The sequence below is a fragment of the Cladophialophora psammophila genome, assembly GCF_000585535.1.
Source record: "Cladophialophora psammophila CBS 110553 chromosome Unknown aczJe-supercont1.5, whole genome shotgun sequence".
NCBI classification, from domain to species: Eukaryota; Fungi; Ascomycota; class Eurotiomycetes; order Chaetothyriales; family Herpotrichiellaceae; genus Cladophialophora; species Cladophialophora psammophila.
In genome coordinates this window covers 1207048-1228689 of record NW_006912926.1, presented here as the reverse complement: position 1 = coordinate 1228689, position 21642 = coordinate 1207048, and the positions used below count along the sequence as shown (strand labels likewise).

Below are 21642 nucleotides of genomic sequence, written 5' to 3'. Positions count from 1 at the left end.
CTTTTCCCGATGTACTTGAGTGGAGCTGGGGAGTTGCTGGATAACCACCAGCCATGGAACGGACTATATAACTCAATGTGTAATAGAATACTGTTGCTAAGCCTCCCTTCTTTTTGCGGGAGGAAAGCGGTATGGAAACATCAAACACAGCATCCGATTCTCAGAAGCCTCAGAAATGGGCCGTATTCACTGTAATTAATTATAGGTTCTGGTTTAGCTTGGTGGCAGGAAGACGGTGAGCCACGAGCAGGTGGTTTTAAAAGTGGCTCAGTCGGGGGGCGATCGCACAGTAAGGTGCGAGCAGTTTTTTTCTCTACTTGTGCTGCCAAATGTGCAATGTCTCAACTGCTGTCGCCCTTGACCGATCCAGTTGCCCTGGGCAATCCGAAAGCTTCCCGCGACATCACCGGATCGAAGGACAAGTGTTCTGCCGCGGGCTGGCAACGTTCCCGTTTCCGATGTTCCCCGGCAAAACTGGTGCATCGGCGAGCTAATGCCGATGTCGCAAGGTGGATGAGACTTTGCATTTGCTCTGAATCAATGTTTCCCGAAGGGACGGCAGAAATATGGGCAATCGTTGATGGAAGTTCAAACAGGCTTGATACATCGGCTGGATACATCCGCCGCCTTGGCCACCCCACATTTCCCCGACTCCATGCATCGTGGATCCCCCTGACATATACTCGGTAGGCTCCGCTCATGCCGGATACAGGACTTCTCGACCAGCTTACCAGGTAGGCGCGAAAGCAATCATGGGTTCAATCGACATTCCGAAACAATATACGGTCAAAGACCAATATATCGGCCAAATAGCGAGACCTGTTAGAATTATTGTCATCGGTGCTGGAATATCGGGAATAGCGTTCGCATACAAGGCCAAGGAACTCGAGCAGGTTGAGTATGTAATATATGAAAAGAACGCAGACGTGGGTGGGACGTGGCTAGAGTCGCGATATCCGGGTTGCTCTTGTGACATCCCGGCCCATTCGTACAGCTATCCTTGGGTCGGCAATCCAACCTGGTCGAAATTGTGAGTGAGCAGGGAAGTTGTTGATCCATTTAACTAACAACTCCTGACAGCTATGCTGGCGCAGAGGAGATCTGGAAATTCTATCGTGACAGAGCTGAAGAATACGGGGTTTATGAGCATGCAAAATTCAACCATCTCGTGGTTGGGGCAGAATGGAACGAAGGCTGCGGAAAGTGGACAGTCAAAGTGGAGGACCTCGAGACTGGCAAAGTAAGCGAGGACTCAGCAGACGTTGTTATTAACTGTTGCGGAGCGTTGAAGTAAGTTCCACGGCATGGCTCTCTCCTGCGACCGTGGACCAGCTAACACTACAAACAGCAAATGGAGATGGCCCGATATTCCTGGACTTCACTCATTCAAAGGAACACTCGTCCACACTGCCCGGTATCCCCAGGATCTTGATCTCAAAGAGAAGAGGGTTGCAGTTATTGGCGCCGGTTCGTCTGCTATTCAGGTGGTTCCCACCATCCAACCCAGTAAGCAAACGATCTTCTGGCTCTTGACATGTGGACTGCAACTGAGGCAAGATGACATAGTTGTGAAATATCTCATCAGTTTCACCAGGTCTCCGACCTGGATTGCACCTCAGTTTGCAGGTCAGATGGCCTCCGACGGACGTGCAACAACCTATACGGAAGAAGAGAAGCAAAAGTTCCTCGAGGATCCAGAACACCTACGGAAGTATCGTCAAGAAATTGACCACCTCATAAATGCTAGGTTTCCCAATTTCTACAAAAATTCTCCTGCCCAAAAGGCCGCGCGGGAGATTGTAGAAAAGCAAATGAGGGAAAGACTTGCAAAAATGGATCCAGCGCTTCGCGAGAAGCTCATTCCGGATTTCGAGGTGGGCTGTAGACGGTGAGCAAGTTTGATCGGTCTCATACCGCTGAATGTGTGCTTACGACGAACTGTACAGGGTTACCCCTGGGGAGGGCTACCTCGAAGCTCTGCAGGAAGACAATGTTGAAGTTGTCACAACGAAGATTCGAGAGATCAACCCAGAGGGCCTAGTGACTGTTGATGGTAAGGTACATGCGGTCGACGTGATCATTGCTGCTACAGGCTATGACACATCCTACATTCCTCCCTTCCCACTCATCGGAAGACATGGCGTCGATCTCAGAGAACGCTGGTCAAAGACTGGGGCTGAGGCATACTTCACTTGTGCTGTCCCAGACATGCCAAACTACTTTAGTAAGTCGCCATCTTTTTGCTGTGTGTTCGTTCTATGCTGAATTTGGCTACTAGTGGTTGTTGGCCCAAACACGCCAATCTCAAACGGATCTTTGATGCCTTCCATCGAGGCCCAAATCGAATTTGCCTTGAGCTTTGTGAGGAAGATCCAATGCGAAGGGGTGAAGTCTGTTGTGGTGAGCCGGGAGGCAACAACCGAGTTCAATGACCACAAGGACGCCGTGATGGAGCTTTTGACGTTTTCTGGAAATTGCAACAGCTGGTATGAGTTTAACAATTTCTTCTTCGATGGATGTCCGGCATGAGAAACACTGCTCTAACTGTTTTCCCCGTGCAGGTATAAATGCGGAACAAGCAATGGTAGGATCATTGGACCGTGGCCAGGTTCTGTCAATCACTTCCTGGAGTCTGTTAAAGAACCGCGCTTGCAGGACTTCGAATTCACTTACAGCACCCCCAACCGCTTCGAGTACCTCGGAAGCGGTCTCTCCCTGCGGGAGCATAAGAAAGAACCTCTGGGGTGGTATATCAAGGCATAGATTCAGCTTTAAGATGTACATGACTCCAGCTGGTTTAGCGGCTTCGGTTCATCCTGATCGTGGCTATAAAATATTCTGTTAAGGCGAATACTTCATTGAAGTACAATAACTTGTCCATAGTCTCCACTAGCAGCTTAGACCCAGCAGATCAAACTACTCATAGATCTTATGAGAACTTCCTTGGGGAAAGCTTTCAACTAGCGTCCTCACTGCTGTTGAGACTCGAGGAGGTTTGACTTGGACTGGTACTTAGCTCGGAGTTCTCCGTGCTTGTAGATCGAAATGGTTGACCCGAACCCAGAACATCGAAAAGTCCCGCGTCCATTCCATAAGGATAATCTGAGCGTGAGCCTTACCCTGTTTCAAGACACTCACAGATTGTGTAAAAGCACCAGCTTTTGTGATCCTGTGAAATGACAGCCTTCCAAATAGGGTTAGCTGGACGGAGCATTCACGGATATCTTGGCGCTGACCCTCCTGTAATTACACGCACACAGTGCGACCCGAGCAACATTCTTGGACAAAACATCATACGGTCTCATTCTCTGAGCGAGATGGCGCTGTCGGGTCGGATCCTGAAGTCGTGAAGGGTCCTACCTATACCCTGACTTTGAGAAGATCAACACGACGAGCAGGAAGCCGTGGCTGAGATCATCGGCTTGTTGGATCCGAGGACCACAATCACAATTTCCCGAGCCATCGCTTGACCAACCCGGCTGTACCACCTCTCGCAATATCACTCCCGGTGCCATTCCGGTTTATACGCCATGCAGTCGGAAGCGCAGAGGACAAATTCAGCTTCCTGACCCCTGCCCACAGTTGGGTCAAGTTTGCGCAACATCCAACAGGGTCTTTCGGCACGGTAGAGTTCATCCAGACATGTTCGGTCGATGCTATAGACCCCTTCGAGTCTAGCAAAAGTTCCGACATCATTTGCCGGCATATATGCGATGAACACAAGAAGATTAATAGCAGTACCTAGGATAGTCTCAAAGTGAGTCTGCTGCATTTTGATCTTACAGCACAGTTACGCTTCAAGGCGAATCTCAATCCCCATGGCGCACATCTTCGAGTTAGCGGAGACTCTGTCGCCATCTCTCAACTACAACAAGGGATTAAAGGCCAGCGACCAAGTCAAGTTTCCCGCGACTGAAGTGTTCAGAGGATTCAACAGTCCTTCCCGCATCGAAGGAGACGTGGAAAATCTCGAAGTCACAGGACAGATTCCGCCAGACATCGACGGGACCTTTTTTCGAATCCAACCCGACCATCGATTTCCGCCCATTTACGAGTCAGACATCCACTTCAACGGAGATGGCAATGTAACAGCGATACGTATCTGCAACGGCCGCGCGCACTTTAAGCAACGCTACGTGCATACCGATCGATTCATACAGGAAAGCCAACATGGAAAAGCTCTGTTTGGAAAGTATCGCAATCCGTATACAGATAATGAAGTGGTAAAGGGGGTGATTCGAACCGCGGCCAACACTAATGTCTTCTTCTGGAGGGGGATGTTGCTGGCCACGAAAGAAGATGGCCCTCCTTATGCGATGGAGCCATCCACCCTGGAGACCATTGGAAGGTATGATTTCGAAGGCCAGGTGCTAAGCCCAACGTTTACGGCGCATCCCAAGTTCGACCCGAAGACGGGGGAGATGGTTTGTTACGGATATGAGGTAAATTACAATCACTAACTCTTTTTGAGACGAGCGTGTTTTGAATCGTATATCATACAGGCTGGTGGAGATGGAAATGACGGATCATGCGACATAGTGGTGTATACCATTGATACTAACGGTGTGAAAACGGAGGAATGTTGGTACAAAGCTCCTTTCTGCGGCATTATTCATGATTGTGGAATCAGTGACAACTGGATCGTGTTGCCAATGACACCACTTAAATGTGATCCTGAGCTGTTGAAGCAAGGCGGCAATCACTGGGCGTGGGATCCAAATGAGGACCAGTTGTATGGCTTGGCCCCACGAAGAGGAGGCAAACCAACAGACATAAAGTGGTTTCGATCGAAGAACGGTAAGCCATACCAGGAACTTGTTCTGAAGACACTTGGCCCTGATACAATCACGCAGCGTTCCAAGGCCACACCGTAGGCTGCTACGAGACCTCGGATGGCAAAGTCGTATTCGACCTGACGGTCGCTGATGGCAATGTCTTCTTTTTCTGGCCGCCTGTCGATACACCCGCTGGAACGGTGGCTGTGCGCAATAAAGTACGGAACAAAACAACGCGCTGGATTTTTGACCCGGAGATGACGGGGCCAAACTACTGGGTTGAGCCCGCGGAAGAGATTGATGCGTACTCGGGCGAGTTCTCCCGCATCGACGATCGCTTTGTGGCCATGGAGTATAACCACTACTGGCAGGCTGTGATTGACAACTCCAAACCGTACGACTTTGCGAAATGTGGCTCCCCCGCGGGTGGGCTCTTCAACACCCTAGGGCACTTCACCTGGGACAAGTCGATCACCGAGACATTCTGGGCTGGCCCGTGCGCGACGTTCCAAGAACCAGCTTTCATTCCGCGAACGAATTCGACACGCGAAGGAGACGGCTACGTGGTGGCGCTGCTCAATCATCTTGACGTTCTCAGGAACGACGTCTGCGTCTTTGACGCGCAGAATATCAAACAGGGCCCAGTGGCGGTGATTCATCTGCCCTTCAAACTCCGCCTGGGCCTGCACGGGAACTTCGTGGAGGAAAAAGAGGTCAGAGCGTGGAGAGACAAAAGGGACCAAGAATTGGGTGCGGTGAAGCCAGCTCAGTCACCCTTGCCATGGCAAAAAGATATGGTAGGTGTGAATGGTGTCAGCGAGCCGAATTGCCATAGCCGACTATAGCTTTTTTCCGCTAAAAAAAAATTCTGTTTCCTACCGTGAGCGCAAGCTACTATGTGACCTGGGAATGCCAGGCGTGGGGGGGGGGGGGGGGGTTGGTTTTAGCATTATAGTCCCTCTTTTCTGGAGCCCTGTGCAGACCTGCTAAACAAGAAGGTTACATTTCGTTGCTTCTCTTCCGAGAAAGCATACAAGATGTGCAGAAAGCATCTATACAGGCTTTCCCCACCTTCGTGATGAAAACCCAACTGCGTGTAGACGATCCACTCCTTCACACCATATCTTCTTCTACCGCCCTGCCGGTGCATAAACTACACTGGGAGCATGCCGAACATGGAGATAGGGGCTGTTGAAGTCGTATCATCGAACACACCCAGCAAGTCCGAATGGCAATCGAGGTCAAACATTTCATAGGCGCTAAATTGAGAGCCGCTGAAGTCACTAGTATGTGGTAATTCGTCAATCCAAAGTCTCCCTATGGAAAATGGCAAAAACATCACAGCGTAGGTGTGAACTTACAAGTCAAAGAAATCAAGCGACTGTTCCAGGGCTTGAGAGGGCGGCGGTGGAGGGGAGGTCTGCATCATTAGGCTGGTGTCAACTCTGCTGGCCCCTGGATCGTTTTGGGGAGGCATTTGTTCTGTAGCAAGTGTCTGGTCTGAGTATGTCAGATTGGGTGCCGGGTTGTCCAGGGTACCGCTTTCTTGGACCCGTGCTTCCAGATCGGGTAGGACTTTGCCACACCAACCCACTTGATCCATGCTCTTGAGAGTTTCCAGACAAAACCTGATGATTTGTTGATGTTCGGCGCTGCCCAGTTTCTGGAATGCAAGTATCAGGATCCACATCACCTCTCCGATGGAGTGACAGTCAAAGAGGGTCATGCTCGACAAGACGTCCGCCTCTTTCATGTGCTTCAGGACTTCCACAGCCCTCTCGGCTGCCTGGATGCACCTGGCACTCAACTCCTCGTAGCATTTTCGTTTCGCGAGGACCGTGATCTGGGAAGGCTTCGCGACCAGGAACAGCAGGAAAGGCCGCGTGATGAAGATGACCGAGATCCAGTACCGCAGGTGTAGCACTGCGACCGCTCGTCGATGTTGAGGCGGAAGAGAAGACTTCCAGTGGAGATATGAAGGGACGCCCTCCAACCACCTCCGCTGACGGGCTAAACTGTTGAACACGCGGCTTATCGGTAACCGACCGCCGGCTTGTGCCGGTTCAAGGAAACAGTCGTAACTGATCTTCTTTCTCAGCTTCACCAGGCTCACGAACAGAGCTTGATAACCCAGCGGCATGTTGGGGCCCGGGTCTAGCACCTATTATCGCTACCGTGAGCAATTCATTTGTGAACATGGGTCCGGCTGCCCTTTAACCTACCTGTTCAGACGCTGGTGGGATATTCATGAAAATAGCCTCGTCAACGATCGCGCACGGATAGCCCAGACGAATTGAGATTTCATGGTCCAGGGTGTAGATTGTCCACCATAAGCGTCTGCATCTCTCCCTTTCGATCAGATCCTTTGTCCTGGAGCACATGTCTCTATGCAGCCCGAGCGAGAAAGCAATCTTGACCGCCGCTCCCACATTGAGGTATGCAGCCATACTGTAACACGAGCCATGCATTGCTAAGCCCTAGATGCGACTCGCGTTAGCTCATACCCGGTGGGTGCACTTTCAATAGGGTATCCTCTCACCAACAGTCCGAAAGCCTTGATAGTCTCGAGGTCGGCTTCGTCTGCAGCGGCGGATGATTGGTCTTTTGCCATGGCGAGATAATCTGCTGTCTGCTTGCAATCCTGAGGTGGTGTTACCATGCCAGGTCCTGCAGCATATTTACCCGATCGCATACTCCCTAGAGCAAATATCGAATATAGCGAACACAGCCATGATGCTGTTGCTGTCGTCCCTCCATCATTCAACGTAGCCTCAAGGAGCGGATAGAATTGTTCGGGCGAGTAGAACCAGTACAGGCAATGGATATGCTCAAAGAAGCGTGTCACATAGTGCATACAGAGCTGACGACACGGGAAGGAGATCTCGGCAGTAGTCCGGGCGGTGCTTGTACTCTCTGGCGTCAGGGGCGGTAACAACCCTGTTTTCAACGGTGATACCACCTTCGGGTCCAGGTGGATTGAGGAGCTCGCGCATGCCATTCGAGCAGCATGGTTCCAACGAATCGAAGACTCTGCCCCGACGTAACCTTCCAAATCGTGAGCGACGTACTGTCTTTTTAGGGCCCCCCCGGGGATGGAGATACGCACGATATTTGCCAAGGGAATCCAGGATCATGGATCCCAAGTCTTCTTGCAGGAGTGGATGTTCATCCCTCTCCACAACCTCTTGGATCTCGCCAGCAGCAGGCTGAGTATCATCAACACCATTGCGTTCAACTTCTGTTGAAGGCGTCTGTGTTACAGGGGGTTTATTGGAGCGCATTTCCACGTTGGCCAGGACCCTCTGGATGTTTTCCACCGTCAGGTCAGGCAGCTCCTCTTCCGACACGAAGCGGCGAAGCAGTTTGATGGAATGATCAAAGACATCGCTGGAAACCCTATAAAATGGCCGCTTCCTGCTGTTCGGATTGAACTCGCACGGTATATTCAGCGTCTTGCAGTGTTGACAACTCTCACCGACTGTTCGTTCACAGCGTGTTTTGTTAGATCATCAGACGATGTTACCTAGTCAAATGCTGCATCTGGACGTACCACTACCCACACACTTGTTCCGATGTCAGCATGGCGTCCAAACATGCATTTTTCCTGGCAGGCAAAAGTCTCTCTCACCCGTGTTTTACGCGCCTTGCAGGTATTGCAGCTCTGCCGTGCCCGCTTTCTTGGCCGGTCATTTGGGAGTGGGAGCCCTCTCTCCGATTGCTCTAATCTCTCAGCGTCTCCTGGGCGCATCTCAAATATTGCCGCCAAGTTAACTCAAGCTGTCCAAGAAGGATACAACATGCCGGAGGGATATATGACAAGTCTAGGAGCATGAGCGAAAAGCCGAACCACGTCCCCGAGTTTATCTTCCCCTCTCGACCCCCGGATTTCCGCTTCGGCACCCTGCATCCGACAGTTGGCCAAAATGCCCCAAATCACCGACCTCGGCTCTAACTAGAGGCTTTTCACGGCCTTTTCCTCGAAAATCAAACGCAACGGTTTCACGCCCACTGTGAAATGATCCAGAGTCCCTTGCAGCAGCGCCCTGCCATCCTCACCAGGCGCGAACTTGACACCCTGGAAGGCGTGGATGAAATAGGTGATCAAGTCCCGCATCTCCATAATCGCTAGGGCTCTCCCAATGCACCCGTTCATTCCTGTTGTTCTTTAGTCAACCATTTTCACGGTGTCCGGAATTCAAGCATATCCTTACCAATATTCCACGTCAAGAAAGCTTCGGGGTTTTTGATCAACTCCGGTTTTGAATACCAGCGCTCTGGAATAAACTCGTCCGCCAAGACATAGTTGAGCTCGTCGTGCTGCATTGCATATGGCGGCAGGACGACGGTGGTTCCTCCGGGGATAAAGACCTCGTTGATGGTAATGCCTTCCGGCGGAGTAACTCGTGGAAAGCCAGAAGGAATAGCCGGGTGCAGACGTAGGGCTTCCTGGATCACTCCGTTGAGATGCTGGGCCTTGGACACGTCCTTTGGATCCAACCGGGGCTTGCCTTTCAGCAACGGCTCCAGCTCACTACGCAGCTTCTGCACTTGTACCGGATCCTTGGCCAAATAATGAAAGAGAAAAGTCAGTGTTGCTGCCGTCGTATCAGAGCCGCCTACTATGGTAAGCCTGGTGTCGCCGCGCAACCACTGATAGTCGATATCTCTCTTCTCAGTGCGGTCATAAACATCCACAAGATGCGACAGAATCTGAGGACAAGGTCAGCGCTTACATTATCCTGCGTAGAGGGGGCCTCACGTCATTCCTAGCCGATGTTTTTTGCGTCCTCTCCTTAACCTGCGATCCAACAAAGTCCAACCAAGCCCTCGCACCGTGCCCTGCGCGAGGCAGTCTGTGCAGGATCGGCGCAAGCCAAGGAACAGGCGTTGTTGGACCAACATCTGCCATGCTGGTCTCGAGAAGCTCGGGGATCCAGCGATTTGTCTGTGAAGTCATCATGTGGAACTCTTTTCCAAGGCCTAGGTCACCCATGACATCGAATGCTTCGAATCGTCAGCAAACAGACCGGGTTCTCGACAGACACGCCCTCCTTACCAAAGTATTTGAACCACTGAGAAACGTCGACTGGTCTTCCTGCCACACGCTTCATCTGCCTTACAAACTCCTCGCAGTGCACGACCACTCTTTCCTCATAATCTCGCAACGCCGAGGGGGAAAACGCCTTTGAGAAGACTTTCCTGCGAGCATCGTGTACAGTTTTGTTTCGAACGGTATGTAAGTTCACTAGTGGCAGAGATCGATCGTACCATGGGCTCTTGATACACTTTGATTCGTTGCTCAGGACGATCGGAATTGCAGCTGGATCGTTGATGGACAAGTTACCGGGCCCTTTCAGTCTTCTCATGAGCAATCATGTTCCTCCAGAATTCCAGTTCCCTTTCCACTTACCTGTCCGGACAATGGGCCCATATTGCGCATGTAGCTTCTGAATAACCAGATAATTGTCAGATTTCCGAATTAGATACGAGTGATAGAGATTTGACAATCGTGCCCAGTATGGGCCTGGGAACCTTCGTAATGGGTGGAAAAGGACGCGGTACAGCGCTATGCTGAGATAAAGGCCAGCAAAATAACAAGTGCTGAGGACAATGGTCGCGATGGTGGTGAAGATTGGTCGATAATGCGTCAACTGGAAGACCACAACGGCAAGCAGACCAATGGCTGCAAGTGCTCGGGGAATCCATAGATGTGCATTTTTGTGATGCTCGCCGCGGATGAAATACAGGAGATGAGTCAAGACCCCAGCAGCGACAGCAAGTGCGCAAGAAGCTGACAAGCTTTTCATTCTTCCTGGGGAGTGGCGTGTTGTCTTTTGCTGCAGGAGGGTTGTTGGTATGAAATTGCCCTCCTGTGCGGAATCAAAACATCTTTCTTTACATCTGGTGATTTTTAGGGCCACCATTGCCCTTGTGGCATTCTTGTGTTCATTTCTCTGGCTTCGGCAGCATGCATGGCCTTGACAATGACGAGATTCCGATAAACGACAGACAGGCGGACAGTGCGGGCCTATACAGCCGCGTAAGTCATGATGGACGTCTATCAATGAATACGGATATATCGATCCGAGATAGGGTAAGAGTCAAGACAGTGGTCGGCATGTGGCCGTCACGATCATAGCTTGAGATGCCTATGAACCGGAACGGGATTGATTGAGGGATTCTATCCAAGTGGGGTCGCACTGACTCACTAACGTGATTATTGGTACACCAGAGGCATATCCCACCTAGGTTAGCTCGGTGGTCCCCCCCTCAAGTGCAAGGGGAGGAGCGAGCCCCGGGTGAGAGTCGGTAAGACGTCTAGCAGGTCCGTTGAATGGGGAAAAGGTGGTGGTCTACTATTCTCAAAACATTCATGTCCTTCAACTCTGTTGGTAAGCGATAGCATAGGTAACCGCCACAGTTACCCGCCACAGTTACCATCCCTCGAGCTATCAGTTCAAAAAGCACAAAGAGCATTTATATTGACTCTTCTGGTGAACATCAGTTGGACGTACCATGGTTATTGCAAAGAGCAGGTGTCCAAGGCCATATTCTTTCGATGATAGCGTAGTATAGCTCTATGTGGACTAACAGTCTAAAACATGAGGACGGGTTGATTCCATCCCTCGGTTGGTTTTCCAATTGTCAGGTCCTTCATGGCAACGACAACATTTCCACCATTCTTCGAGCCATTGGTGACCATACCGCCATTAACCATCTCCAGATCCTTCTTTCCTCTATAAGTCTGAGGCCAAATACCTTGCTTCCCAGGGCTCAAAATTCCGTTGGGATCCAAAGCATCTTTAATTCGCTCATTCAACTTCATCAGGCTGCCGCCGTTGAAGTCGTACTGTTCGGCAACGAGGTCCATGTAGTCGATATGAGCCCTATATTCACTGAACCCTTGCTGCCGAGCGAGGTGAACTAATTCAACAAACAGCTGGTGTGCATTCTGCCGCTCGGCGTGCGATTGTCTGTCGAAGTAGATCATGTCAATCATTGTCAGATGACGAGCGTATAGGTGTAGGCCTCCGAAGTAGTCAAAGCTGTATTTGGCACAAAGGGACTTGGCGGCATAATAGAAGGAAAGGGCTGTTTTGCCGTCGGGAGGCAAGACGGGGGAGAAAGAGATATGTCCGCTGGCGGAAGTTAGTAGGTCTCCAATAGTTGGAGGGGGATGAGGGAGAGGGAGGTGTTAGCAGGGAATAGTAGCTTGCATACCCATCTTTCCCACGATATTCGACAGCTTTCAAGGCCATCATACTGGGGGTTCCAGTCTCAACTGTCCGCTCTTCGTGTGGAAGATCCTCCGGGCTTAACAAGGTTCTCCCTTCCGAAGGATAGAATGCCCTGCCGGTGAGTTTTGCGCCAGGAAGCCGGTCAAAGACCTCTTGACATCTTTTGTAGTTTGGCTCAATGATCTCTTTCGGTCCATAGAGTGCAAATCTTGCAGACCAATATCCGATTCCCAACTCGTGCTGTATCTCCTTCAGCCTCGCATCCGGAATTGCATCGTTGCCTTGGTAAAACTTTTCGCGGCCTCCACGTTTGACAATTTCTCTCGGGATGTTCCCTATCAGAGGGTGATTCTGAATCGCATCGCGAAGTAACAGGTCGCGGAAAGCGTCGATCATAGGCGCAAGCCCTTCTTCATCCTCAATGTCTACCCGACATGCCATGAAGCCCTGAGGGCTGGGCGAGGCCCAGAGGCTGAGCTTTGTGACTATACCAAAGTTGCTTTGGCTGAACATTGATTCGTACGTGGGTCCGTAGCCGCCTCGAAAAAGAGGCCAGCAGGGTGATTCATTCAGCCCGCCCGCGCCTGTTCGGACAAGCGTTCCGTCTGCGAGGAGGACCTCGATTCCGCAGATTTGATTCGAATGGTCACCTAGTGCTTATTAGCAACAAACTCCATGTAATCATTTTGGGTTCCTGCGTTACCTGCTGGTGTATATCCCCATCCTCTATCCAGGGCGTTGCCGACAATAGAACCCCAGCCCAGGGCAGGGACAGAACACCAAATGTTTTTCTTTTGATCTTGGATGGCTCTGTAGATATCGAAAAAAGTTACTCCTGGCTCAACCGTGTAGTACGAGTACTTTTCATTGATCTCGATGATTTTCCTCATCCGCTGGAGGTCGAGTATCATCGAACCCTGCATATTGATCGATCAGACCGACGACCCCGGAGTCCTCTGACAGATATGCGGCTTACTTTGACTCTGGCTGCAGAGCCGCCGTAACCCAAATTCTTTCCTCTAGAGACTGTCCACAGTGGAATTTGGTGTTTGTTGCAGAGTCTCAGAATAGCCTGGATTTCTTCAACCGTCACAGGAAGAAGAGTGGCCGCGCTCCCTCGCTTCTCCTGTTCATCATGCTCTTTTGCGTATGGGTCAACGTAGCGGGTGCGTTGCTCATGACCCACTAATACGCCATCGTCTCCAAGGATGGTCCTGAACTCTGCGAGTACAGACATCCATGTTGTGCGGTCGAGAGAGGGGGGTAGGATCTCAATAGTTGGCGTTCGTTCGACGGTCTTTTTCCAAGTGTCGAGAACCGCATTAGCCATGTCATTCTGCCGTTGCTCCAAGGCCAGTGCAAACGGTTTTTGGGCCGCCATCGTGAACTGGAAATGGTCCAACAAAACCTTGGCGAGTATGCAGAGCATTCATTCTTCAACAGCTTGTTTATCAACGCTGGATGATATGCATACAAACAGAGACATACTACCACGTCCTATCCAATCATGGTCTATCGGAAAGGGATGTTGAACTCGCTTCCGATGGCTTGGTTCGATTCTTGGACCATCGCTTCAATGTTTCCGAGATCCAATTAGATTCGCCGGGTATCTCGGCCACGGGGTTCGCCTTCGGGATCATGAATCCCAGTCCAGCAGTGCAGCGAGAATTTGGCTTCTATCTCCATGTTTGTTGTGGGAGTCGCCCCGTGGGGACTAGTCCGTCTTCCCCAGATTCGGCGGTCACACTACATAAGGATGGACGGCTCCCTGGTTCTTACACGAAGCAAACCAAATCACACCACAAATCCTCTGAGGTAAGTCGAGCACCATCCGGCATCGTCTTCCCGCCATGCCTCCAGCATCAGTCACCAATGTCCGAACCAGCCTTGAGGACGGAGCGGTAAGAGAGGGCGTCCGCAACACCAGCCTCCTGGCCAACTGGCGCATTTTGGCTGTGACACTGTACATGGGCATCTCACTCTTTGAATATGGATTCGACAAAGGGGCCATTGCCGGCTTCCAGGCAATGCCGGGATTCCTCCAGATCTTTGGGTACCAGACCGCCTCAGGCGCATGGCACATTCATGTATGAACCTCCTATCTTGATGTATTTCCTCGCTGACGAGTATTCCAGACCGGCCCTCAGCAAATCATCTCGTCGTTCATGATCCTGGGCAGCTTTGTCGGGTCCATACTGACCGGCCCTATTGGCGCCCACCTCTGCCGCCGTTACTCCCTGATAGTGGGTTGCCTGCTCATGATAGTCTGCATCGTTGTCCAGGCTCTCACGACCTCGATGGGTGCGCTCTACTTCATCCGCTTTTTGACAGGTGTCGCCAACGGCTTCTTGCTCAACTTTTCCATGGTCTATTTACAAGAATCTGCCCCTCCCCACCTCCGCGGTGTCTGCTTTGGTGTCGTGACGAGCTGGATTGTCATCGGAACCACTATCGGAATGGTTCGTATTTCCCATCCATGAATTATTTCGAGACCTGCTAAACCGACTCGATCAGGTTATCAATAACGCGACCGCCGACTTGATGAGTCGGAAGGCCTATCAAATTCCACTCTATATTTGCTTCGTCCCTCTAGTCATCCTTATCTTCACTCTACCCTTCCTCCCGGAGTCCCCCCGTTGGCTTCTTCACCATCACCGCCCAGAAGAGGCGCTGCGCAGCTTGCGCTTCTTCCGCAAGGGCGCCTACGACGAGTTGGCCTTGAACCAGGAATTCGAGGCGATGAAGGAGATTGCAGATCGAGAGGCCGAGTCCCAGAAAGACTGGCGCCTCATTTTCGAGCTCTTCCGTGGACACAATCTACGAAGGACGATTATTTGCGTCGGTGTTGGAACCGCCAATGCCGGTGTTGGCGCCATGTTTATACTGGCATTTGGCACTTATTTCATTAAGATGGTGAGACTACAGGCATCAAGATTTCTTTGACGCGGCTAACTGATTGGTCAGGCGGATGTTGGTGATCCCTTTAAAATGATCATCGTCACGAACTGCGTGGGTCTTACTGGACTCTTTGCAACATGGTTCGTTGTCACCCGGGTTGGAAGACGCCGCATCATCCTTGCGGGATGCATTCTTTGCACAATTTGCATGCTCGTCATGGCAGCCATATACTCTTCCCCGGCAGTGTCTAAATCAGGTGCGGGCGCAGGACTCGTGGTTCTTGTCAGCATCTATGTCTGGGCCTTCAACTTTGGCCTCGAGCCATACGTCTACCTTGTCGCCGGGGAGCTCCCTGCACAGAACCTGCGCGCATATACCATGGGCCTTGCCGCAGCGACTAGCTTTGCCTTTGCGTGGCTGTGTGCTTTCACAACCCCTTACTTCATCAATCCGACGGCCTTGAACTGGGGCCCCAAATACGGATACATCTGGTTTGGGAGTGGCATCATTGTCTGCATATTCGTCTATTTCATGCTGCCAGAAGTAAGAGGCAGGACACTGGAAGAGATCGATGAAATGTTCAGGAATAAAGTCCCAACCAAGGATTTCCCGAACTATGTCTGCGTCGAGGGTGAAGAAGCCAAGAGAAGAGGATTGGTGAAAGTCATGGGAGCAGAGAAGCCAGATGTAACCATGGTTGAAGTTGTCGACGACAGGAAGGCTTGAGGGATGTTATAGGAGCAGCGAAGCCAGATGCGGCCTCGGTTGAAGTTGGCGCCTCCTTGGCCTGTGAAAATGGTTGTTATGAATCACAGGACAGGCTTCGTTCCCATTGACAGAAAGAAAGAGTCAGTGTAGCAACTCAGACACAGTCCCAAGGTTGCAATTGATATATTTCTGGACCTACCCAATGGTCTAAAGGCTCCGAGGGGGATTCTTGGGCTTTTAAAGATGAGAAGTCAGACGGCCCTGGTTCCAATCTGCGTTAGGCACCAGCGTTCGCATATTTGGTACTAGTGATACCTAGTTGGCTGGTTGCCTTGTTGCCTCGGTGCCTCCTCCACCAAAGCGCACCACAGAAAGTATATGTCGTGCATGGTCGTCCTTGCCAGATGATTTCCATCCAAGGGTAAGGGCAACTACATAGACGTCGCGGCATGGCTCAATCCTTCTGGGACCAAACGTGCGGAGATTCTGGAGAGTCCAGGGATCTGTGCAGGAAATGTGCTTCATTGAACTTGGAGAGGATGTTTTCCCTTTCCAAAGGACACGACACGCCAGTCACTGTGATCAGGCTCGAGAAGGGCTATTATCAACCCTCGTGTCCGCTGTGCAGATTCCTGCGCCAAATCGCGCACAATAGCCCTCAACGGCCGAAGCCCATTCTGACCTTTTTGATGGCGTATCGTCTGTGTACCTGCGGCGGTCTTTCGATGCTCGACTGTCCGCGTCCCGATGTAGTCTTTGGGGTTGTTGGCACAGATCGAGAACTGCCGTTGGCGAGATTTCTCAACGGGGACGCGGGAAGTCTCGGAAAGCGTCCGCCCATCTGCGATTCCACCTGTCACTTGCGAGATGCCGGTCTTATACTGCCCATGGACCGAAGTATTGCTGGCTCTGTCCGTTTGCAGGGGCACCAGATTCACGCCAACTCGGTCGATTTCGAGGTCGTGAGCAGTTGGATAGCGACATGCAAGAGACTACACCCCCAATGCTCAAAACCCAGCGCCAATGCTGGAACACATCCACAGTGGCTGTTCGACTGTCACGACAGGAGACTTGTCCGCAATTATCGCAGTGTCGATTATACGGCCCTGAGTTACGTCTGGGGACAGGCTTTGACGGCTTCCTGTCCTAGCGGGATTCAGGAGAGCAACGACGATCTAACTTCGTTGCCACAAGTAGTCGAGGACGCCATTACTGTCACCAAGGCTCTCGGTTTTCGCTATCTCTGGGTTGACCGGCTCTGCATTCCGCGTAATGACAAGCTTGAGTTTCACAACGAACTGAAGAATATGGCATCGCTCTACAGGGCCGCTCAGTTGACCATCATTGCTCTGCACGGGGGTGGTGCAGCCGATGGCCTGCCTGGCATCAGCACCGTCCGTCGTGTTGAACAACCGTGTCTTGAAATCGGGAGTTGTCGGCTGATTTCTACCATGGGCACACTAGAGTCGGCAAGGCATCGGTCGAAGTACGTAACTAGAGCGTGGACGTACCAAGAGGAAGTCTCGTCACGACGGCGAGTGTACTTTACGGATCAACAACTATACTTCGAGTGCAGTGCTTCGTCGACGTGTGAGACCGTCGCCGCTGATGGCTTGCTTGAGGAGCTCTTTGCAGAGCCGACGGTCGCTCGCTTTGGCACTGCCAGACATGAGCTGGACGAGTTTGACACGGCCTGGGAGCACATTTCTCAGGTCTCACGAAGAAGTCTAACCTATGAGTCTGACAGGTTGAATGCTGTCCTTGGCCTTCTCGAAGAACCGTCAATGTTCGAGGAGGCGTCCAGTCTACGGCAAATATATGGCATGCCTATTCCCCGAGGCAGAAGATGGAGAGACGACAGGCCTTCTCCCGATGCACTGTTTGCTCTTTCACTTCTCTGGACAAGACGTTGTACTGACAATCGACAACGTTGCTTTCCGAGCTGGTCCTGGATAGGGTGGACCGGTGGGAAGGTCGTCCCAATTTCCCCAGAACAACACGCTCCGAAGGGTTCTTGGTCGAACGACGTGGAGGTGCTGCTACAGCCAGGCCCTACAGGGGAATCGGTAAGCTTGAGCGACCTTTCAAGATTTGCGGAGGCTACAATCGACGAGATGCCGCGGCTTCTGTATGTCAAGAGTCGAGGATGTCGACTGCGCAACCTAGTATTCAACCTATCATCTCCTCAGTGTGTGAAGGCAACCTTCGTTTGCGGATCGACGGAGAGATCCGTGCCCATCGACACCGAGTTGCGTGCAGACGAGCTGCGATGCCTCGAAACCCGTGGCACAGTCCTTGCCTTAGATTTCGTGGACCGGTCTAGGGGACATGATCTGGACCGCTCCGCTCCCTTGCTGGTTGTAGCGGCGTTAAATGGCGATGACCAGCCCTTTGAACGCGTCGGAACCATCCGCTTGTCGTCAATTCTAACACTTACATACCTAGAACGGCTGCGAATCGACGATTTTTTATCCAAGTGGGAGACCATGACGGTGCGAATAGAATAGGATGAAAGGCAGAAAATTTGTGGTTGTTGTCAACTTGTCACAATCGGACACAAATTCTTATTAAACAGCGACAACTTGCATGCTTCGCTGACGATTTGAGACGGTGCCTCACTCCAGGTATACTACGACGGGGGCAGGCACAGCAGGCATGAGACCTCAAAAGCGTCAGTGAATGAGAGCATTGCTCTTGTGGATTATCTATCTACAAGGGCGCGAGGTAGCCTATCTATCTATATATGTATACCCAGAGGCCCAGAGGATCCCTGGAAAACGAAGAGGTTGGGCAATGAGCATTCTTTTTCTGACGCAAAGGAGGGCAGCAGCGGCAACGGTGACAATTGAAGCCGAGAGACGGAGACGATTTTCCAACTTGAAACTCGATTCCACCTTGAACTGATCCCGGGTCTGATCCCAGGAATCGAATCTTTGCAGTACTACGATGTCTGAAATAGTTCTCACGTACACTGATATTTTGATGTTGGGCTCCGTGCTGATAGTAATAAATGTAATGGTACACTATGACCTCCTCCCTTCTCCCACAAAAGACTTCCAGTATATTCATCCGTGACCGTGAGCGTAACCATGAGTGCAGCTGTGAATATGACGACGTATGTCCGTAATGACTATCAGTAAGTACCGACTAGAAACCAACCATGACCGTGACCGTGACCGTGACCGTGACCGTGACCGTGACCGTGACCGTGACCGTGACCGCCGCATCCTAGACATATATGATAAATGATAACCTGACTCCATCGCTCATACCTATTCAACATTGCGTGTTTTCGTGTTTTCGTGTTTCGCGTGTCATGTATCATGTATCATGTCATATCTCATGGATCCCAAGTGTGCGACTCTTTCCATTACCATGACGAAGCCCATGTCCACGACCATGACCATGACCCATGCAAGCCGATCAAGACGAAGAAACAAACGCCATCGCAAAAAAAAAAAAATCAAAAACAAATGCGCCATAAAAGCCGCCCCCCCAAAAAGGGAGATACCAAAGAGTCAAAAAAAAAAAAAGCAGAGACGACTGGGACCCCTTCACGACCTCTTAAACATAAAATATCCATACATCCCACCTACGTCTTGCTCCACCATTGGGATCTTCCTCATCCCCCACCAGCGGGCGCCCATCTTCCACGCCCTGGCTCCGTTGTCGACACTCGCGCCGGGTAGCGGTTGCCGCACGTACCATCCCCGTCGGCCGAGCTCTTTGACAACCCACTCCAGCTTCCCGCGGTCCCTCACGTGTGCGGTGCGTCGCTTGATTTCCTGCAACACGTCGCCGCCGAGTTCGATGACTTCGAGCGGTAGGGTGTCTTTGTCCATGAGAGAGGAGGGGGAGTACGAGAGTGACAGCTGTGTCACGGAGCGGACGGATGTAATGTCAAGATAGCGCAGTGTGCTATGGTGAGATTGAGTCGACGTGGGTGATGAGTCATCCACTGTGGTGGCGACAGCGCCCATGTCCATGGCGTGATCCTCGTCTTCGGAGGGCGTGGATGACGGAGATCTAAAGAGACGCATGATGTCGGTGCTGAGACTGACATTCGCGCCACGTAGGCCGAGTTCTTCGAGATGAGTGGCAAGAGTTCTGAGCGCAGGGATATGGGAGGGATTGACCTTTGCACCGCCTAGATTGAGGGACTTGAGACTTGGAGGCAAAGCGCCCAGCAGGCTGGTGACATCGTCTTCAGCGAGCAATCTATGCCGTGAAGCGTCAGCGGCAAGGTTCAAGTAGATAACATTCTCCCTGACGGCAGGATGGGTGGTGAGAAATTTGATGACACCCGCCCCCGTCAGACGCGTGCAGCGTTCGATATTTAGATGTGTGATTGTGGCGGTTGTAGGGATTGACAAGAGAGCTTTGTCGTTGACGAGGGTATGTGCGACGTCCAGGTGCGTCAGGTTCGGAAGGAGCGGGAGTAGCGCTTCAAAAACAGGTTCCTGGAGTGTGGTGCATTCATGCAATGAGAGGCGTTTTAAGCTTGTGAGGGGAGTGGAAAGTTGAGTCATGACCGTAGTGAAGGCCTCTGCAAAAGGGCGAGACGAGCATGCACAAAAGTCCAGCGCTTGCATAAGAGGCATGTTGAACAGCTTGGAGATGATGTTGACGTCGAGTTCTTCATCCACGTGCTCGTGGACCAAGAAGGCCTGCAAGTTCGGCATGACATCCAGACATGCGTTGAGGGTCTCGGGTTTCAGGAAAGGTGTCTGATTGCGAGTGCTGCGAGCGCTGCCAAAGCCCATGTTAGAGTAATGAGAGAAGTCCAACCACTGCACTAATTCTCCGAGCTGTGGAGTGGTCTTGAGGGTTCGCATCAATTTGGCGAAGGCCCTCGATTGCGGAATCGAGACGTGTCGGTACAACACTCTTACGGCCGCTGCCTGGATAGTCCTGGACACGAGTGAACAAGTCGCCAGGTCAACATGAGGGCGTGCATAGGGGTCCGCTGTGTGATCGACCGTCACATAAGCGAGGATTAGTTCCAGAATTTCCTCCGGCATAGCCTCCAGAAACGAAAAGCCTTGGTTCGGAGTAACGCTCGAAATCTGCGACAGAGTCTCGTCCGAGTCGTCGACAATTGCCGTGTCTGTTGTCGTGCGATCGAACTCTTCGCTTAGGCGGATCGAATCTCTGACTTTCTCGCGCCAGACGTCGAGACTGAAATCGGCTGGACGTGGGTGGACTCGAGTAATCTCTTTGGCGAACGGGAGGTTGAACAACTTCTGCGCCGCTCTCCGCTTCTCCAGTTCGTCGAGAATCTTTTCCAGCTTCCTAGGGTTGCTGCGGGCATAGCCCTCCAGCCTCGTTCGGACATGATCCTCGTGGGAACCATTGAAATGAAACGAGCATAAGCCCTTGGTCTTACACCACCGACTGCATGGCCACGCGATCCACTCGACTTCTTCTAGATCCTGGGATGACAGGGACGACCCAAATGACTGGGGGAGGCCATCATCTTTGGTCAGTGGTGGTCAGCGTCGGAATTCGCATGCGGTGTGGTTGATCATAACATACCTGTTTCTTCCTTGACTGATGCGTATGAGAATTTCCTCGAAGTGGTCATTTCTTCGGGCGGTTCGATAAGATGGTGATAATGAGCTTTGAACAATAATAATTCTTCTGGTCCTTCGTGTTGTAGGCAAGTGGCGGCAGTTTTGTGGTGTGAGCAGGTGCCACGGTCTGGAGAGTCGGAGGGTAACATGATGGCCATATTTTTTCACCCGTGCTCCTCTCTTATGAATGCTCTAGATTTCACCAGATGACCAAAGAACGATAACACGTCCAAGCGAACTCCACCAGCAACCAAGGGAAAAAAGATGCAGGGACAACAAGAACGTGTCAATAACACAAGTTAGGAAAATATTATGAAAAATGGGGGTAATAGAAACATGGGAAAGGAGGAGAGGGCAAGAATGGTCTGTGTCACTGCTTTTCAGTTCCCGATGGACGAGTGACATGAGCGGACGGAGCATAACTGTGAGTAATACGTACCACCGTTTTGC

The 21642-nt window shown here is 51.5% G+C and overlaps 8 protein-coding genes across 8 annotated transcripts; 4 read left to right on the top strand and 4 right to left on the bottom strand.

The window, feature by feature from the left end:
* Positions 1-752: 752 nt before the first annotated feature.
* Positions 753-2763, top strand: A1O5_04083 (uncharacterized protein; the record flags this gene model as incomplete). The annotated part of the gene is made up of 7 exons (XM_007744691.1): positions 753-1030; positions 1081-1290; positions 1349-1506; positions 1567-1888; positions 1947-2224; positions 2279-2492; positions 2562-2763. 7 exons carry the CDS (start codon positions 753-755, stop codon positions 2761-2763), a joined length of 1662 nt encoding a protein of 553 aa, XP_007742881.1.
* Positions 2764-3818: 1055 nt separating this feature from the next.
* A1O5_04082 (uncharacterized protein) lies at positions 3819-5620 on the top strand (the record flags this gene model as incomplete). The annotated part of the gene is made up of 3 exons (XM_007744690.1): positions 3819-4442; positions 4503-4797; positions 4854-5620. The coding sequence occupies 3 exons, from the start codon at positions 3819-3821 to the stop codon at positions 5618-5620; spliced, it is 1686 nt and encodes a 561-aa protein (XP_007742880.1).
* Positions 5621-5928: 308 nt separating this feature from the next.
* A1O5_04081 (uncharacterized protein) lies at positions 5929-8465 on the bottom strand (the record flags this gene model as incomplete). Its single annotated transcript, XM_007744689.1, has 7 exons — positions 5929-6058; positions 6137-6936; positions 6998-7252; positions 7315-7820; positions 7882-8206; positions 8326-8338; positions 8404-8465. The coding sequence occupies 7 exons, from the start codon at positions 8463-8465 to the stop codon at positions 5929-5931; spliced, it is 2091 nt and encodes a 696-aa protein (XP_007742879.1).
* A 262-nt stretch (positions 8466-8727) lies between these two features.
* On the bottom strand, positions 8728-10582 carry A1O5_04080 (uncharacterized protein; the record flags this gene model as incomplete). Its single annotated transcript, XM_007744688.1, has 5 exons — positions 8728-8930; positions 8987-9485; positions 9535-9779; positions 9832-10125; positions 10186-10582. The coding sequence occupies 5 exons, from the start codon at positions 10580-10582 to the stop codon at positions 8728-8730; spliced, it is 1638 nt and encodes a 545-aa protein (XP_007742878.1).
* Positions 10583-11370: 788 nt separating this feature from the next.
* On the bottom strand, positions 11371-13394 carry A1O5_04079 (uncharacterized protein; the record flags this gene model as incomplete). The annotated part of the gene is made up of 4 exons (XM_007744687.1): positions 11371-11914; positions 11997-12663; positions 12717-12930; positions 12990-13394. 4 exons carry the CDS (start codon positions 13392-13394, stop codon positions 11371-11373), a joined length of 1830 nt encoding a protein of 609 aa, XP_007742877.1.
* A 469-nt stretch (positions 13395-13863) lies between these two features.
* A1O5_04078 (uncharacterized protein) lies at positions 13864-15637 on the top strand (the record flags this gene model as incomplete). Its single annotated transcript, XM_007744686.1, has 4 exons — positions 13864-14100; positions 14149-14472; positions 14528-14926; positions 14978-15637. 4 exons carry the CDS (start codon positions 13864-13866, stop codon positions 15635-15637), a joined length of 1620 nt encoding a protein of 539 aa, XP_007742876.1.
* Positions 15638-16506: 869 nt separating this feature from the next.
* Positions 16507-18126, top strand: A1O5_04077 (uncharacterized protein; the record flags this gene model as incomplete). Its single annotated transcript, XM_007744685.1, has 1 exon — positions 16507-18126. One exon carries the CDS (start codon positions 16507-16509, stop codon positions 18124-18126), a length of 1620 nt encoding a protein of 539 aa, XP_007742875.1.
* A 1047-nt stretch (positions 18127-19173) lies between these two features.
* A1O5_04076 (uncharacterized protein) lies at positions 19174-21350 on the bottom strand (the record flags this gene model as incomplete). The annotated part of the gene is made up of 2 exons (XM_007744684.1): positions 19174-21095; positions 21155-21350. The coding sequence occupies 2 exons, from the start codon at positions 21348-21350 to the stop codon at positions 19174-19176; spliced, it is 2118 nt and encodes a 705-aa protein (XP_007742874.1).
* Positions 21351-21642: the final 292 nt, after the last annotated feature.